Source organism: Perognathus longimembris, chromosome 23 (genome assembly GCF_023159225.1).
Source record: "Perognathus longimembris pacificus isolate PPM17 chromosome 23, ASM2315922v1, whole genome shotgun sequence".
Taxonomy (NCBI): Eukaryota; Metazoa; Chordata; class Mammalia; order Rodentia; family Heteromyidae; genus Perognathus; species Perognathus longimembris.
The window spans coordinates 18,178,497-18,197,460 of NC_063183.1; the positions used below are offsets into that span (position 1 = coordinate 18,178,497).

Sequence of the window (18,964 nt, forward strand, 5' to 3'; positions counted from 1 at the left end):
TCAGTGTGCCTGCCTAGCAAGCACAAGGCCCAGAATTGAAATCCCAGTACTGCCCAAAAAAACCCACAACCCAAAAAACAAAACAGAAAAGCCACACAAGGTGTAATGGACGCATGCTGCACACCCCCATCTACCTATGCACATCACACGTGCACACACACTCCAAACAGCACGGCCACTGCAGGAGTGGCTTTCTGCAGCATCTCTCCTGGGCCGGGAGCATAGCTTTCCTAAGCCAGCTGCTCTGAAGCTCCTGGTGTGCCCTCTGGAGAATGACTCCCAGCACTAAACATCATGATTCCTGCCAGAGACGTGGGATTATTACAGCCTGAACCCCACAACAACAGTAACACCGACTCAAGGACAACCACAGTCAAGGGCAACACTTTGTGCCCACTGTCAGCCTGATTCCCCATGAAACAGGAGTGCTGGGTGCCTGGAAGCCCTCCTAAAGTGGGTGTTTGTCAGGCTCACTCCAAGGCCCACAAACCAGGCCTTAGGTCCCCAGGCAAGAAGTGATAGCACTGGGCTTTATATGAAGGGCAACTGTAAGAATGCAAGGAGAGGAAGAATTGAACTGGAAGCCTCCAGACACCCCCACTCCGGGGCTTTCCCTCTGCCACGAGGAGATTCACACTTCCCAGGTCAGGAGGCGGCACTGCAGGAAGCCTCGTGTGACAGCTGAAGAATAGAGAGCGGCCCCTCTCCTGAACCTGGGCTCAGCGGGCCTGCTTCTCCCCCACTTTCTTCGGGCATTCTTGGTTCTTAAGAGGCCCTGCTGCCAGGCACCGATGGCTCACACCTGTAGTCCTAGCTACTTAGGAGGCTGACATCTGCCAGCCCAGGCAGAAATATCCGAGAGGTTCTTACCTCTAATTAATCATGCATAAAAAAGCCAGAAGTGGAGCAGTTTGGAGACAACACCCATCCCCTGAGTTCAAGACCCAGGACTGGCACACACGCATGCACACAGAGGCCTGGCTCTTGTCCCCAAGCCCTTTGCCACACAAAGGAGTCTGGGAATCCCCTCACTTCAGCGCTGTTTGGATGGCCCAGGGGCTGGTCATGCAGTACCTGCTTCTCCTCTTCCCTCAATGGTCCAGGGCCTAGGGAGGCCAGGGTCACAGGGGTGGTTGATCTGGGGCTGGGCCAAGTGGCAGCTGGGGAGGGGCATTTGGGCCGGTAGGTTATTAATGGTTCTCCTACTCTCCAAACAGCTGAGTAACAAGTCCCTTGACAGAGACACGGCAGGCTGGACCCCCTACAGCTTTGTGAACGTGTTAGGTCAGTAGTGGTTTCAGTCTGGTCTTCCCCATCATGTCCTCCCCTGGTCTCCCCTATTAGGAGGCCCTGTCCCAGCTCCAAGGGAGAGGGTTACAGGTTCTTAGCAAGGGTTCCCCCCACGAAGAAGGGGCGTAGGGGGAAAAAAAACCCAAACCTCCCAAGCCCCAGTTTTGGCTGTCATAAGCAACTGAAGCCCAGGGCCGCCTCTATTTCTGTAAGACTACAGGGAATGGGTAGTTATGACCCAGAAGCTATAGGGGAGATGGCTAGGACTGGTTTATGAGGACTCCAGATGGAAAAGGAACTCCGACCCAGGCCTTTCCAAGGTATTCTTCCTTCAAGGGGCATCTTGCCCTGGTGGGCGCCCATTCTGGTGGAAGTGGAAGTGGCGAGAAGCAAGGCAGATGGCCTCAGCTGTGGCAGGTGCCATGAGCTCCTCTGGCCCAGGCTCCTCTGGGTGCTTAGCCAGAGGCCCTGATTCCTGGCAGGCTGCCTCTCCCGGGACCCTGCCTCCTGAGTCCTTCCTGCCCCTCTTCAGCCAGACCAGGCCCTGGGAATAATGGCTCCTCCCTGTCATTCCTCTCACTAGACTCCCATTTCCAGATCAGTGCCCTGGAGGCCAGGTACCCGCCCGAGGACTTCTACATTGAACTTAGACACCTCAGCCGCCCCGCTGAGCCACACTCACCAGGTCAGATCCCCAGCCCTCCCCTCCCACCACCCCCCAACCCCCCAGACCAGACCCCAGCACCGGCCCCACTCCCATCCCTGCCTCTTGGACCACTCCCATCGTCCCAGAACTCCTGCTGTTGAGCCCTCCTTCCTAACATGATCTAGTCACCCACCAATGCCCCATCCAAAGGAGGCAGCCTGAATGAAAGCTCCCCCATCATCCTCTGCTCTCACCCTGCAGGTGGGTGTGGATGAACTGAGCTACTTTCGGTGGAGGGCACAAGACACAACTACACTCCCTACAGATCTCAAACTGTGACCTAGAACCACTGATAAATGACAGGGATGGCGACACCTTTGGGGTTTCTCTGGGCCCGGTTGGTATGGGTAAGAGTTGGCTGTCTTGCCCCAAAGCCTAACACCCCCCAGAGAGACCCCTAGACTCACCAGTGGTCTAAGCTGAGCTCTCTCAAACACTGGCCCGGGTAGGGTAGTTGGGTAAAGATCTGGAGAACCTGATTAGGATCTATCAATCAGTTGCTCCTTGAGCTCCAACCTGGTGGCTTGAGAGAGATGCAAAGAGGACTCAGCAAGTCAGTCTTGAAATGAGGACAAAGGGGTAGAAGTTACAGAAGTAACTATCAAAGGAATGGATGCAGTGGGTGCCAATGGCTCACACCTGTCATCCTAGCTATTCAGGAGGGTGAGACCTGATGATAGTGGTTTAAAGCTAGCCCGGGCAGGTAAGTCCATGAGACTCTTATCTCCAGTTAACCACCAGAAAACCAAAAGTAGTGCTGTGGCTCAAAGTGGTAGGGCACTAGCCTTGAGCAAAAGAACACACAGGGACAGCAGCCCAGGCCTTGAGTTCAAGCCCCACAACGAACCAAAGAAAAAAGGAGAAAAAAAAAAAAAAAGGAATGAATGCCACAAATGAAGAATGTGGCTTTTCTAGGTCATCGGCCTGAGCTGAAGCACCAGCTGGCTGTAGAGCCTAGGAACAAAGTGAGCATCTCTGCTAACCCCTGCAGGTCCCTGGGGCCAGTAGCACTAGGAATCAGGGATCTGAATGATCTACTTTGGGGCAAGCATGGGAAGCAAGGCATTTGTGCCCAGGCCAAGCAGGCTGTTATTTTTTGTGGGTCCCTTGGACAATGGGGCACTCAATGAGGCCACACCTCAACATTGCATGGGTGTCTCTGGCCAGAATAGGAGCTCCTTTGGGCTCAGGCCAGATTCCTCTCTGCTTTACAGACCTCAGTCTGCAATGACCAGGGTCAGAGCACCACTCACTGTCATTTGTTAGCTCACACACAGGCAGGAGGCTGGCCAGTAGGACATTGTACTTGGGGGAGATCTGGGCTGCAACTCAACTTCACATTTGCTGGTACGGGCTTGAACACATTTCTAACACTTGTTTTGTAAAAAGGAAAAAAGTTAACAGAGCTTGGCACTGGTGGCTCACACCTATAATCCTAGCTACTCAGGAGGCTGAGATCTGAGGATTGTGGTTCAAAGCTAGCTCAGACAGGAAAGTCCATGAGAGTCTGATCTCCGATTAACCACCAAAAAGCTGGAAGTGGAGCTGTGGCTCAAGTAGGAGAGCACTAGCCTTGCAAAGAAGCTCAGGGACAGTGCGTAGGCCCCAAGTTCAAGCCCCAAGACCAGCACGTGCGCACGCACACACATGCACACTAAGTTATAACAGCCTAGCTGTCCTCCTTCAGGGAGGGCAAAGGAAGCCCTTGGACTACAATGAAGTGCCAAACTGATGGCAGCATTACAAACTGTTGCAGTCATTATTTCCAAAGCGTGCAAGAAGCCTATAGGCCTTCTAGAAAAACCTGGGCCTTGTTCTGCTGTGTAGTCACTCAGTAATACGTTGTGTAAGGCAGGTGGCTCAGCGTGAATCCCTGCAAACCAACTTGGGACTCCGCGTGGAGGAAGTATCCAGACAGCAGTCTTCAGTGTCAGAAACCTGGGAAAGTGCTGGGAAACTGTTCCTTAGTAAGCACTTGCTGTAGGCCTTGTTGGTATTCAGTCCTCAGTTCAAAACGGGGGGGAATAAACGAGGAAGGCAAGTGGCTTTGACCAAGCTAGTCACAAATGTCTCAACCTAGGAATGTCAGACTTTTGTTTTTCTGGGATCACCAGTAGCAGAATACAAGGAATGGCTCCAGCAGCTTCAATGCTCTGCTTCTTGCTGAAGCTCAGGACCATGCATTGTTGGGAGCCTAGGAAAAAACAGCACAGCACAGGGTAGAAAGGAGGTCTTGGAGCTGAAAACCATTGGTAATACCTTCCAAAGATGTAATATCTTTCAAAAAAACAAGCCTCGCCAGGTTCCAGTGGCTCACACCTATAAGCCTAGCTACTCAGGAGACTGAGATCTGAGGATTGTGGTTCAGAGCCAGCCTGGGCAGGAATGTCTCTGAGAGTCTTATCTCCAATTCACCACCAGAAAACAGAAGTAGTGCTGTGGCCCAAAGTGGTAGAGCACTAGCTGAGTGAAAAAGCTCAGGGACAGCGTCTAGGCCCTGAGTTCAAACCCCCCCCCAAAAAAAAGTCTAAATTATATGCAAATAGTCTGCTCCCCTCTCCCTAAATGGGCAAGTGAGTAAGCTGGCTGTGGATGAGAATGAATGTACTTCTCTTCCTGAGAACCTGGGTCACAAGTCGGCCTCTCTTTTGAGCCAAAGAGGAAGACTAGAGAGCTGAGGCGAGTGAGAAACACTGCCCCCACTTCTATTCCTAAATCCAACAGGACAGGATTAGGAACATCACATCCTTCCCTAATGTTAGAAACAAGTCCAGTTGCATCCGTACTCTGTATGGAACCTGGAACCTTGCTGTCAGTGACTGCAGGTGGCATCCAAATTTGTAGCTCCTGAAAGGTGCTCCCCCAAAGGGAAGGCTGTGCTAGGGAAGCTCATGTTAAGTCCTGTCTGCTCAAAACAATTAAAATTTTCTAGCAATAAACTATTTTCTGGATGTGTGTGGGGGAGACCCACAGCCAATCTCAAACTTTACTACCCCATTTTCTTCCTTTGTATGCTTTGTGTGCAGGTGCTTGTGGAATGGACAGACGTCAGAACACATACGTTATGGACAAAGGCTTCAAAGGTACAGTATCCAATCCTGACGTCCTATTACAAAGGGCTTAGCAAGACAAAGAGCACACAACTGAAAATGGCCAGAAATTCTACCTGAGAGAAACTGCGTATCCCAGTTCCCTTTCTAAAAAAAAAAAAACAAAAACAAAAAAAACCACCCCAAAATACAAAAACAAACAAAAATGTCAAAGACCACAGGACCTGGGGCTGCTGGGTAGCTCTGCCCACGAGGAACAATTGTAATATTATTGATGAACTCATCTTTCGATTTCAATCGCACTTCTTAGCAAATGCTTGTGGGGTTTCTTTTATAGATGCCAACTAAATGTCTGTGGAAATGTAGAGCGCCATTATCCAACCAATTAGTAGGAGTTAAATTGATTATAAAGTCTGAAATAAAGTCAGTCTACTTGCCCCCGGAGGCCTCCTGTCATTGAGCCGCACCTGCCGCCTCCCTGGAGCACAGGAATGAAAATGACACCCACAGTGAATAATGTGTGGCTCTGGCCCCCGAGCACAGAAAACCCGAGACAGATCCCTAACGCAGACGGTCACTTCAAGTTGGATGGATCATCCATCTAGAAAGTCCATCGGTGAAGCTAAAGTAAAAGATCAAGTCCTTCCCTAGTTTAGATCCTAGGGTTAAATGCTAGGAAAGAAAACAAGCAAGGGCTTTGGAATTCTGTCACTTGTTAACAGGGACGTAAGACTGTCAGCCACATGAAATGGTAACCCCTCCGTTCAACATCATAACAAAATTATATTAAATTAAAAAAAAAAAAAAGACCGTCATCCCTGGGGCAGTCTTCTCACAGACAAGGTTGGGGTAATTTTGCCAGTCTTACTCTAATGCCTGTCCGATTAACGAAGTGTCCCATAAAGTCACAGATAGGAAGGGTTTTTGTTTATTATAAAGGCAGAACTAGTGTGATGGAGATGTCCTAACTCTGCTTAAAAGTCTCAAACTAGATACAGGTGGCTCAGATCTGAGGCAGTATGGAGTGGGCTCTAGGCTCACCTGCGATGGCTACCTCAGGGCATCTTTACGCAGTTTCTTACCCAATTATTTAGAAAATACTAGTCTACACTGACTCAGATTTCCCAGGTTACTGTTCTGATCCTGCAGACCAACCTTAGCCCAAGACATAACCACTTTCTAACTAAGGCTATAACCCTTGGGAAGGCAGTTTTTAGAAGTAGGGTAAAGCCAAGTGCTGGTCTCACGCCTGTAATCCTACTCAGAAGGGCGAGATCTGAGGATTGCAGTTCAAAACCAGGCCAGGCAGAAGGGTCCATGAGATTCCTACCTCCAATTAACTACCACAAAGTGGCACTGTGGCTCAAGTGGTAGAATACTAGCCTTGAGCTGAAGAGCTCAGAGACTGCACTCAGACCCCCAGAGTTCAAGCCCCATGACCAGCTGTGTCTCAAGTGGTAGAGGGCTAGCCTTGAGCAAAAAAAAAAAAATCAAGGTCAGTGCCCAGGCCCTGAATTCATCCTTGAGCCAATGTACACACAAAGTGGGGTGAATAAGGGACAGCTACGGTGGTCAGAAACATGTTCTCAGCATTTGGTAGGAAATTCAAGCCCAAGAGAACTGTTTGAGGATAGGCAGTGACACACACGCTCCCAGCCAGCTGGTGGGTAGTTATTATTCCCTTGACAATTTTCTGGGAGTTTTGACTTAAACCATCCAAATGAAGGCAACCCCCCTTCCCGTACGTGAGGTGGCACACAGCAAGGACAGGTCTACCATTTCATCACTGTGACCTGGGACTTCAGTTTCTTTCTCCAAGATTGAAAGCCAGGCATGATGGCACCTGCCTATAATCCCAGCACCTTAGGAGGCTAAGGCAGGAGGATTGAGTTTGAGGCCAATCTACACTTCAAGGCCAGCCTTGGCTACATACCAAGACCCCATCTCAGAAACACAAAACAGAGCAGTGGGGATTTGCTAGAAAGATCTCTGAGGGCCTTCACAGCTCTGCGGATGTGCATGACTCATGTGGGATAAGCTCAGACAGGCCCAGACACCTAATAAATGAGCACACAGCTTCTGCATGTATATTGTCATCCTGTGGTTGGGATTAGGATGGTGGCTTTCCAACTCAAAACCATAAATGTAAAACCACGCTCAGGGAAGCAGGGCCCCAGTCTCAAACACCATCTCACACCTGTTCTACAGGATTGGACATCTGAGTGTCTTGTGTGTATGGGTAAGGCAGCCAGATTTTGTTTCACCACTCTGGCTATAATCACCCCTTAAATGAGAAAAGAGGATCTGTGTACCAGCAAGTATTAGGGGCCAACACATCAGAACAAGAGAATTGAAAAAGAAGTACTGAGAAGACACAGTGCTGATGCTGTTGCCTAACTGCTTTGCAGCACGCACTAAACCATGTCCTAAAGTTTCAAAGGCACACCAACTCTTAGAACTAAGAGTTTGAGTCCACAGGGGAACGCCCTTGCCTGGGAATGGAAGCGATCTGGGCGTGGTGTAGCCTAGGACACAGCGCTGTGTTTAGGGGCTTGGCTTCTCCCTCTTGAAAAAGGAAAGTGTTGTCTGGGCACAGAGGGCTCATACCTGGAATCCTAGCTATTTGGGAGGGTAAAATCAGGAGGGTCATAATTGAAGGCCAGCTAAGGTGATGGTGGGGGGAATTCAGTATACCCCTTCCCAACCAATGGCTGAGTGTGGTGACACACACTTATCATCCTAGGTAAGACTGCAGGAGGTGGGGGATGTAGTAGTTCTAGGACAGCCAAGTTAGAAAAGTTGGCAGACATCTCAACAAAAAAGTTGAGCATGGGCTGGGGATATGGCCTAGTGGCAAGAGAGCTTGCCTCCCATAAATGAAGTCCTAGGTTCTATTCCCCAGCACCACGTATACAGAAAACGGCCAGAAGGGGCGCTGTGGCTCAAGTGGCAGAGTGCTAGCCTTGAGCACAAAGAAGCCAGGGACAGTGCTCAGACCCTGAGTCCAAGGCCCAGGACTGGCACAAAAAAAAAAAAAAAAAAAAAGTTGAGCATGGTGATGCACAACAATCACCCCAGCTACAGAAAAAAAAAAAAAAAAGATAGGGATGTCGAGGTCTAGGCACACACCTGGAAGTGAGATCCCCTCCCTTCCCAATCTCAAAAACAACCAGTGTACAAAGGGCTGGAGGGATACTTCCCAAAGCAAGTACTTACACCATCTCTAAGGTCCCTGTCAGCTCAGACCGTCTAAATGCTAGTCGATGTCTACTCTTTTTCCTGTTACTCACGAAAGAACTCTACTCACTGTCCTGTGGAGACTGAGTGAGGCTATTTATACCACGAAACACCCTCCTGTCTCCCATTCTCCACTTTAGCACAGTCAATGAATGGCCTCATGTTCAGCTCTGGCAGGCATTTCCAAGTACTCTGGAGTAAACCCTCCATTGCTCTCCAGCACCTTTTCACAGGTGGCTGCCACTTTCCTCCCTGTATGTCTCTCCTTGAAGTAACCGTGGCTTCTGAGTTAGGAGCCCATAACTCTTTTGCAGCCAGTATTCTCCTTCTGACCCCAGACTACCTCCTCCCTCTCCTCATAGCCTGGCTCTCCATCAAGAGAAGGATGTTGATTTATGGCACTCGAAGGGAAAAGGCAGCGTGGCCTCTGGTACCCTAGAAGCAGGAGAACGATTTGGTGTCCGGGTTTCCCTCTTTAACTGTATATCAGTATGTAATTCTAGATTACCACTCACAAGGTGGTTTGGGGAAGTCATTTTCTCTCAGTTCATTTTGAAGGTCCTTGGGTCTTAGCATAGAACTACAGGTGTTTGAGCGGGGAAGTAGGAATTAAAGAGAGCAAAAGCCACTGCCTCCTCAGGACAAAGCCTTCAGATCTCACGCTAATTACAGGCCAGCAAGGAGAGAGACTCCAGGACCTAGGGTAGCTAGGGCGGAAGCTTCCCTTTTCTTTGCAAGATGCCCGGAAGGGCAGAGGCTGCATGGGTGTGGGGAGGTAGAAGGATGAAGAAGTCTCTAAACCAGCTGGTTATTCCTCTCTCACCCTGCCCTCCCCACAGGCTGGCAGGTAGCTGACTCAGCGGGAGGAGAGAGTGGCTTCCAGAGGTGGGGCTTTCCCACTGGCCAGGCCCTTTCCTACCTGCCCGAACTTTTTCTAGGCCACTCAGTCTCTCCACTGGTGCTAGTAGTGGAAGATGCTTCTTGAGCCTAAGCTCCATCCCCCACCTAGCTTTTTCTTAATCATTCAGGTGTACCTCCTTCTCTACGGCACAATTTACATTTCAGATCTTGAAAGCAGTCCTGGTGAATGCAAACAGGGCACCATCAGCTGGCGGAAGCTCTTTTAAGACTTTGGTCTAGAGCTTTAAGGAGCCCCAGCCACCATAGCTTAATCATTCCCAGGATATCCACAAGAAGGTGTAACTAAGGGCCCTCCCCCAGCTAGTGACCCATTCAGTGATAAGGAGTGAGCTCGGGGGTATCAAGATCCCTCCTGAGGGAAAAAAACATCTAGATTGTTTATCTGAGGAGTCTGCAGTAGAAGTCTAACTCCACTCCTTACTAACAACTTTCAGTAATAACATTCCTTTCTGCCCTGCCCAATTCACAGATACAAGTTGCAGGTGACTCATTAGAATGAAGACTAAATACAACACAAGAGTAAGCGATCACTATTCTGCAAATTTGGGAAAAAGAAAAAAGTATCCAAAATATCATGGCCTTTAAGTAACAGCTTTCAAACAAGGCCTGTGCCATTACTTCTTGGCTGACGAGTGCAGAGAACCCAAATTGAGATCCGTGAGCGATCTAGGAGATCTGAAATTACCACTGCTTTCTGCCACCAAGAAACAAATTACCTACCAAGAACCAACGTGACCTGGCTTGGGGCTGGCGGGCGCTCAAGGCCCCACATGACCCTCCACAAGCACCTGGCCTCTTCAGCCTCCTCTAGTCCTTGCTTGGAACTGAGGCTCCTATTCAACAACAATGCTCTCTCCTCTTCTCTGACACGTGCAGTAGAGGTGACCATCTACGACCAGACCCCCAAGCCAACATTTCCCCTACTTGTGGGATAGACCCTGTTCTAGCTCTTGTGGTGTGACCTGAGCCAAGTCAATTCTCCACTCATAAGCAATAAGGCAGGGGAAAGGGGAAATAATTATTGTTCTACTGTAGTATGGAGCATTGTGAACGCTTGGCGATACAAATAGGTGAACGCATTGTCTACAAGATTGAGGAAATACTGCTTGCTAAAATAAGCAATAGTCCAATAGACACCTACATGAACAGAAACTACATCCCCTCCCAACCAGACATGACAGAAACTCAGACTCCCTGTGGTATCACACATCTCAGCCACTCCAGTCACATGGGGTGCCACTCCCACGGCTCCCAGGCATATCTAGTTCCTCCCTAAGTTACATTACTTTAACTTCTAACATTTTCATTAGCCTCCCAAGCCGGAAGTGAAAAGTACAGATAAATTATCCACTCAAAATGTTTATTTATGGGGGCTTGCCTAGTGGCAAGAGTGTTTGCCTCGTATACATGAAGCCCTGGGTTCGATTCCTCAGCACCACACATATAGAAAAAGTCCAGAAGTGGCGCTGTGGCTCAAGTGGCAGAGTGCTAGCCTTGAGCAAAAAGGAGGCCAGGGACAGTGCTCAGGCCCTGAGTTCAAGCCCCAGGACTGGCAAAAAAAAAAAAAAGTTTATTTATGATAGTTCTAGTGGAAGATGGTCCAAAAAGTTTACCATCTACTCACTTTGACACATTTAGAGATGGGAAGCCTCTTTAATCACTCTTAACCGTCAAGCTCTTGTAATTCAGTGTCTGTTTTAGGCACCATCTGCCAAGAGCCTCATGTTTGAGGGTCAGAGCTGCTAGTCAAGTCTATTGCCTTTTCCAGGCAGGTCCTGCTTCACTTGGGGTTGTGTACAGGAGGCACTGACCTTCCCTAAAGAGGAAGGGTGTAGTGGTTAGAGAAGTCCCATTTCCCTCCATGACTCTAAGGGACCTTTTTTGTCTCATATTTGGGAACCAGTCTGCATCCTTTTGTATCCTGAAGCCTTGGATGTGATACTCAGAGAAGGGACAGGAGAGAAGAGGTTTCAGAGAGCAGTAATGAGAACTGGGGAGTGGTATTCACCACCTAAGCCCTGACTAGAAATAGGAACTTCCCCAGGGCTTGAGACTGAGGCTTTTTTACATCTTTACCATGGCTTCAGTTGCTCCAACGATAATGGGAGCTCCTGTTAGCAGGCAAGGATAGCACGGATTTTGCCACCTAAAAGTTGCTAAATTCCTGACACTGGCACTGAAACACATCTGCTAACTTCCTCTGAACCAAAGCTTCCTTCCTACTCATCAGAAAAGTCACTAGAAGAGCACAGAAAACACAGGCCAAGGAGTCACAATGCATGGGTTCAAGTCTTGGCACTGCTATTTACTACTTGTGTGCCTTTAGCCAATCACTTTTATCTGAGACTTTACGCTGTAAAATACAAACTGTCATTAGTAAACAATAAAAACCTCAACAGTCTATGTGAAAGCACACTATGAACATCTTGAATTTAAGTCTCTGTGGGAAAAGAGCTCTGACTCCTTGAGCAAGTATACCTCAAGACATTTAATAGGCAAGTGAATCATCCATTACCAGAGGCTCTTTGGGCTCCCAGAACCTAAAGACACTTGAACTCAAATGTCTCTGGTATTTAAGTGAAGACTTTTGTCCTGGCTTGTCCTAAGGAATCTCTCTTGCCTTACAGATTACATGAAGGACTCCGTGTGCAGTTCTAGCACTTGCTCCTTGAATAGCAGTGAAAACCCTTATGCCACAATTAAGGACCCACCCATCCTCACCTGCAAGCTTCCAGAAAGCAGCTATGTAGAAATGAAGTCACCTGTGCACAGGGGGTCTCCGTACACAGATGGGCCATCCTTGTCGACATCTAATAAAAATATATATGACATTGGTAGGTGTCTCGAATAAGTAACACAGTGCAAATCAGGACAATAGTGCAGCATCGAGTGCAAACCAGCCCTTTCCTCTCACCCTGCCTTGACATCACAACCTTTCCTTGGTTGCTTTCTCAAGGATCCCTAGGGGAAGGCTGTCTTGTCCAGGACTGCCCTCCCCCTAATGTAGGAAATCAAAATCGGGTGCCAGCTCCGCTGGTAAACAGCACCTAATCTGAAGCAGAAATAGTGGGTATGGAAAATGGGTACATACACTTCTATTGATATTCTGGTTTGAAAAAGAAAACAATCAAAACTGGTTGATTGCAAGTTTCTCACAATCACCTTCTATTACCTTCTCCCAGTTTAAACTATGTTTCTGGGCACATTGAGAAGAGCCTGCCTCTTAAGGAGTCCTGTTCTCTTGGGTGTTGACCTGAGGCTGGGATTCTAACAGCACATTCCCTTGGTTTTCCATCTCTTGAGCAAGCCTCAGCCCCAACCTTCCTGTTTGTCATAGATTCATAAACCCTTAGCTCTTCTCCCCACCAAGTGAGAACTCTCTTCACTCCCAGCAAGGCAACCAAAGCTAATCTGTTCTCTGAACTCATTTTTCACTATATTCCTTAGAGCCCACAATCAGTGTGGTCCAAGAAGGCCTCGGTCATAACTCCAGCTATGTCCAGAATCCATACGACCTACCTAAGAACTGCCATATTCCTGGTCATTATGACCTCCTCCCAGTAAGACAGAGCCCTGCCAATGGGCCCTCCCAGGACAAGCAATCATGAGAGGGATGAGCTGCTCTCTTGCAGTGTGCTCTGCTCAACTTTCTCTGACCCACGAAAGAAGACAATCCCTTGACTTGAAATAATGACGCAGATTGACTCCAGCTGCAGGTTAGCTATCACGTGCACCTGGAACAAAAGAAGAGCTTTCAAGTGGGACTGGGGTGACGGCTCAACGACGTATGTCCACAAGGGCAAATCCTCTCACCCATCACCCACCTGGCCCCAAATGCCCTGGATTTGATGACTTTCTTAAAGCATATAAGATACCGCTGCTCATCAACATCAGCTAAATATAGCTAACACATACACACAGATATATATATATATTTAATATTCGGAAACATGATGCTTATAAAGCATGTATATTAGAGGTTTGGGAGACCTTTCTAGAAGAAAAAGGGTATGGGGGAGGAGACAGAATCATTTTTAAAGCACCTGAACTGTGTATGTGCTTTTGGTTTGTGAACATTAATACCTGTTTCACTGTAGTTGGTTTAGAGCCAACAAGTACATAGCCATGAACTCTTCTAGTATTGATCCTACACTACCTGTATATCAAATTACAATGGCCAAGATCAGAAATTAAGGTTACAGTGTTGCTATCTTCCATTTTAAAAACAAGGTTTTAATAATACAGATTTTCTTCTGCCCCATCAGTGACAGTAAGAAAAATGAAAGGCCAGGGTGGGGGGGGGGGAAGAGTAGGAACTTCAAGTGCACTGGTTTCCTCCAGTCTACAGTGATTTCTAGTCCAGCACTACCAAACTTCGCATTTACAGTTCCAGAATATTTCAAGTTTCTCCTGACCTTGTCACATGGACTTAGTTCATCCAACACCTGAGTCATGAACGTGAAATAGAGCACTGAAGTGGAAGGCAGTCATGGGGTGGTCAGAATTACCTCTCCAAGTTTATTTAAGAGGCCTCCTTGCCTCAGAGAAGCACTTGTTTTCAGGCAATTCTTCATCAGTCTTGAGCGTGATGTAGTATGGGAACCTCAATTTGACAAATATAGACACAGCAAGTAAGTTTATGTTGCTTAATGTATATTATGCTTTTTGATGGAAATAAATGATCAAAGAATGCATTACAACCAGTTGGTAAGATGCAATGTCAAAATTATAGAAAACAGCACATGAAAGCATTAAGTGCTTCTACCTTAAAACCACCACCTTCTTAGCTAGCCAGATACGTATGTACTCCATGGAGCTCCAGATCCCAGTGTTCAGATACATCTGTGCTTTCTGTTAGGTAAACTGAGGCTCAAAGTAGTAGAGCACTAGCCTGAAGCAAAAAAGCTTAAGGGTAGTGCCCAGGCCCTGAGTTCAAGTCCCACAACCAACAAAAATAAAGGGCAAGCCAGAGAAACTAATGGCCACCCTGGGCTTTCTCTTTAAGAATCCCTTCTCTCATTAAAAATCCAGGCAGTGAACAACCACCACCGCCACTTTTTAAGTCTATAGAACATGAACTAAATGGGTGCAAAGCTGGAATACTGCTTTAGGAAGTGGGGGAGTTCTAAAACCCTTGATACAAATTGGGTCGACCATGGAACTCCACTAGTTCAGGTAATAATCAGCAAAAGCAAGAAAATAAATGAGCAATTCCTCACCCTGCTCCCACACTTTTCACTCAAGGCATACGGCAACGTTAGTTTTAGAGGAAACTATATAATGCTTACATGAATGCTGCATGTGTGCATGGAAGCGAGTGGTCAGCAATAGTAAATTTACTTTCCCAAAAGAAAGCCTTATTAAAATATAAATATTAGAAAAGTGCTTTATAGACCCAAGTAAAATGCTTCTCATCCATATGTGGAAATAATCTAGAATAAGAGACTTACCTCAGTATTTCAGGGCTGCAGTGAAAACAGGGATCAGCTAGGAGAAAGGCCATCTCTAATCCCAGGTCTTCTCTTCTTCCCTTACCCTGCATGAACAAAACTGCTGCCTGGCGAACTATAAACACTCAGAATCACTCACGTTTCACCTCTTTTGGCACCTGCCTTCAAGCAAAAGATATCCAGAAGCTAGAGGTAGAAAAGCCAGAGTACTGTGTGTCTTTAAGATTTCACAGCTCTTTATCCCCTGCCATTGCATGAAAAAGGGGAGAAGCAGAGCGATAAGGAGCTCTAACATCCTTCAGCTCTAGCGTTCCAAGAGTTTCAAAGTCATGTTACAATTCAATTAGGCAACAAAGGACAGGAAAGGCAGCAGGTGTGGTTACTGCATGGCTGCCTTCACTTTACCTATGAGTTAGTGGTAAGAAGACGTTTCTATTTTACAGAACAATGGTTGGAAACTTGTGTTTAGCAGTCACAAAGAGGGTGGGGTGGTAGTCAGCCTAAACTTGTGCACTGTGCTTTTTATTGGTGATTTGGAAAGATGTATTCAATTATTTTTCAGAAATTTTCAACCAAGTCAATCAATATGCGTACAATTCAAACAAATAAGGAAAACGCAATGATTGTACAATAGCATAAGAAGACTTATGAAATGGCAATACTTTTTTAAAACCACAGATTTGTAATATATTTGTTCACTTGCAGAGGGATGGTACCTGTACAAAAATAAAATGAATTTCTCAAATTTAAGAAGAATGCCTACTGTTGTGCTGCCAACTGAAAATGTGTCTATAATCTACACTTCAGGTTTAACCTGTATTTTTGTGATCAAATGAAAATTATCCCAGTAGAGGTTTGAAAATAAAGTGAAAAGGTTGCTTAACAAGGAAGTTTTGGGGCTAGGAATGTGGCTTAGTGGTAGAGTGCTTGCCTACCATGCATGAAGCCCTAGGTTTGATTCCTCAGCACTACATACACTGATAAGGCCAGAATTGGCATTGTGGCTCAAGTGGTAGAGTGCTAGCCTTGAGCAAAAGCTCAGGGACAGTACTCAGGCCCTGAGTTCAAGCCTCAGGACTGGCAAAAAGAAGAAAAAAAAGATCCAAGAATAAGATATTTGGAGGGAAGATGGAGGAAGCCCCTTAACCACTGTCACAACAGGAGATGGGATGGATTGATACATGGGGCCTCATTATGCTATTACTCATATTTTCATATGAGTCATTGTTCTGACAGGATTGTGGTGGAATTAGTGATGTAAATATGAGCAAGACATAGTTCCTATCCTTGTGGATCTTAAACAGAGGGCCCTGGTAATTAGTAGGTACTGACTATTTTCTTCCCTGACTTGCAGAGCTATAAAGACCGAGTAGTGGTCCCAGGCAAAGCCACAGAAGGTGAAAACTTTGGTCTTTAGCTTCAATTGTCAGAGCCCCTCCTCATTCTAACTTCTGCCTTCTAAGCCACTGTCTCCCTAGCAAAAATGGTCTACCCCAGAGTTTTGGGTAAAAGCCTGTGCCAGGACTTAAGATCTTACAAAGTACTATTATGTTAGGTATCATTACAATGTAAACAAAAAGTAGTTACTAAAGACCCTATCTCTCCTCTAGAGAGGCCCACCGAAACATTATTGCTTCATTTTAGACATTTATCCTCCTTTTGTAATATCCTTGGACCCATGTGACCAAAGGCTTTGGCAGAGAGGCCAGCATCAGGGCTAACAGCCTCTCAAAGATATGACAAGGGACCACACCACTTCCCTAGATACATCTGACAGAAATGCTGAGAGACCAGAGGTTGTTTGTTAATAGGGGAATGGGTGCTAAACACAGTACTCCTACTCGGTGGGATGGGAAAGGTAACGGGATCCGAGACTCTGTGCTTTGAAGAAAGACTAAGTTCCAGTGACTTAAAACATAGGAAAGGAATCCTATTGGCTACTAATTTCCACTACCACAGTAGGGTACTAGTAAAAGAGTACTTAACAGCCAAAATACACAACATTTTATATTCACATCTGTGTCAAGAACTATCAAGCCTACAGTTTAAACTGAATTCATATACTGCTTATACAATTAATAATTAGATCACACGGATACTCCCAAACTGTACTTTATAGCATGTGAGCACACATAAACATATACACTTGGGTTTAATCACTAATTCTCTTGGATAGCTGGTTCTGTGGACTCATCTACCTTCTTGTGGATTCCTATTACAGAGATCATTTAAAAAATTAAATACAAAATGCTTTTTTAAAAAGTTCTGTCCCAGGGCTGGGAATGTGGCTTAGTGGTAGAGTGCTTGCTTAGCATGCATGAAGCCCTGGGTTTGATTCCTCAGTACCATATACACAGAAAAAGCCAGAAGTGGCACTGTGGCTCAAGTGGTAGAGTGCTAGCCTTGAGCAAAAAGAAGCTCAGGGACAGTGCCCAGGCCCTGAATTCAAGCCTCAGGATTGGCCAAAAAAAAAAAAGTCCCAATATAAGTATATTTTAAAGTACACATTAAAAGCCAGCAAAGTTTTAACAATAGGAAACACAAAACATGCAGTTCTGAATCTACTGTTAACAGCTCCCTTCCTGGTCCAATGTGCCTCGAGCACATACCATACTTGGATACGTATCATTAAAGTTGATATTCTGCAAGTGTTCTGAAAACTTCATCTTATTTAATGGAACCAATGTGGGAATAAAGAACATTTTAATCTAGTTACTATAACAAAATCAAAAGCATTTTGCAAAGTGCATACTTATCTGTTAAATTTAAAAGCGGAGTCAGAAATCATAATTTGGCCTTCGACACCTGAAGAGGGCTCATTCAGAGAATTCCAGAATTTGAGTTGGGATGACCCCCACCACGATCTAACCCTCTTGTCCCTAGCTGGAAGGATATGAACTCAGAGATGACAAAAGCTGTGACTACAGTCAGTATGTACTAACTACTTTTCAGTATTTTTCACTCACATAGATTTTTAACACATTTTCAATGCATGCCAAGGATGCAGCATTCTTTCAAATATACTTTTTCTTGAACTCAATTCTCAGGAAAATGGGACACCCTCTATTAAAACGATCTCTGAGCCTAACAGTCTCCATACAAAAGTACCACAACAGTGGCATTGCCGAACCTATCACTTTGTCATCACCATCAGTCCACAGTCTGGAAGAACACAACCAGTTTAAATATTAGAATGACAACCCAGGTTTATTTGGCATAGTTACTGTACGGACAGGTGGGGAAGATGGGGCCTGTGTATCCTAAAAGGGGGCATGGTACCAGAACTGCCCTGACCAAGAGGAAAATGTGGTCTCTGTCTTAGAGCACCAGTGTCAGAGCACCCTCTGATGCGCTAATTCATTAATAACTCATGTGCTGCAAAAAAGGCCTTTCCATCTTTCTTCTGTTTCTTTTACACAGCAAATGGAGGCCTTATGCAACCCTAAACAAAATTTACATTTTACTTTGAGTTTTGTCAAATTTATGTTATGTATAAGATACCAATCATTTTTCTTTTTCTCCCATGTTAAAATAAAAACTTTTAAAACTCAGTAAATCAAAAACCTAGCAATCTAAATATGTCAGCAAAGACAAAAACTAAGATGTTCTTTTTCCCAGTGGTGAAAGAAAATATGACTGGCTCTGATGCTATCCAAACTTTTAAGAAGTGTAACTTTTATGTACATAGCAGAACCCTTCAGAACTTAGAAGATCTATGGCAAAAATCACCAGCTGGGGACTGGGCATGTGGCTTAGTGGTAGAGCGCTTGCCTTGCATGCATGAAGCCCTGGGTTTGATTCTTCAGTACCACATAAACAGAAAAAGCTGGAAGTGGCACTGTGGCTCAAGAGGTAGAGTGCTAGCCTTGAGCAAAAGCTCAGGGACAGTGCCCAGGCAGGCCCTGGGTTCAAGCCCAAGGACTGACAAAAAAAAAAAAAATCACCAGCTGGTACCTCTCTTTACAATTGTGATGTACCCCACTCAATGCAATTTCCCTTACATAGTGGCAACCATTATTAAAAGGAATAGCACAGAGTAGACATAGAGAACAATGACACAAATTGAAGTCAAACTGTAAAGGTTAACTGACTTTTTCAGGAGATGACAACAGGCTTGAAGAACTCAAAGTAACTGGAAAACTGATGGCCTGTAATCCTAGCCACTGAAGAGGCTGAGATCTGAGGATCATAGTTCAAAGATAGCCTGGGCAGCCAAGTCTCTGAGACTTATTCTCCAATAAACCACCAAAAAGCTAGAAGAGGACATGTGGCTCAAGTGGCAAAACACTAGCTTTGGGCACAAAAGCTCA

The 18,964-nt window shown here is 46.0% G+C and overlaps 1 protein-coding gene across 5 annotated transcripts in view; it reads left to right on the forward strand.

The window, feature by feature from the left end:
- Window positions 1-15,603, forward strand: part of Megf11 (multiple EGF like domains 11) — a 171,190-nt gene extending 155,587 nt beyond the window's left edge. For 2 of the 5 annotated variants that reach the window (XM_048332641.1, XM_048332643.1), the window contains 5 exons: window positions 1,218-1,284; window positions 1,874-1,975; window positions 5,023-5,079; window positions 11,832-12,038; window positions 12,652-15,603. In XM_048332641.1, coding sequence (XP_048188598.1) covers window positions 1,218-1,284; window positions 1,874-1,975; window positions 5,023-5,079; window positions 11,832-12,038; window positions 12,652-12,812 — 594 coding nt within the window. In that variant the 3' untranslated portion in view covers window positions 12,813-15,603. Of the gene's footprint in view, window positions 1-1,217; window positions 1,285-1,873; window positions 1,976-5,022; window positions 5,221-11,831 lie in introns of those variants that run through there. The other 3 variants (XM_048332642.1, XM_048332644.1, XM_048332646.1) reach the window with 3 other exon arrangements.
- The last annotated feature ends 3,361 nt before the right edge of the window (window positions 15,604-18,964 follow it).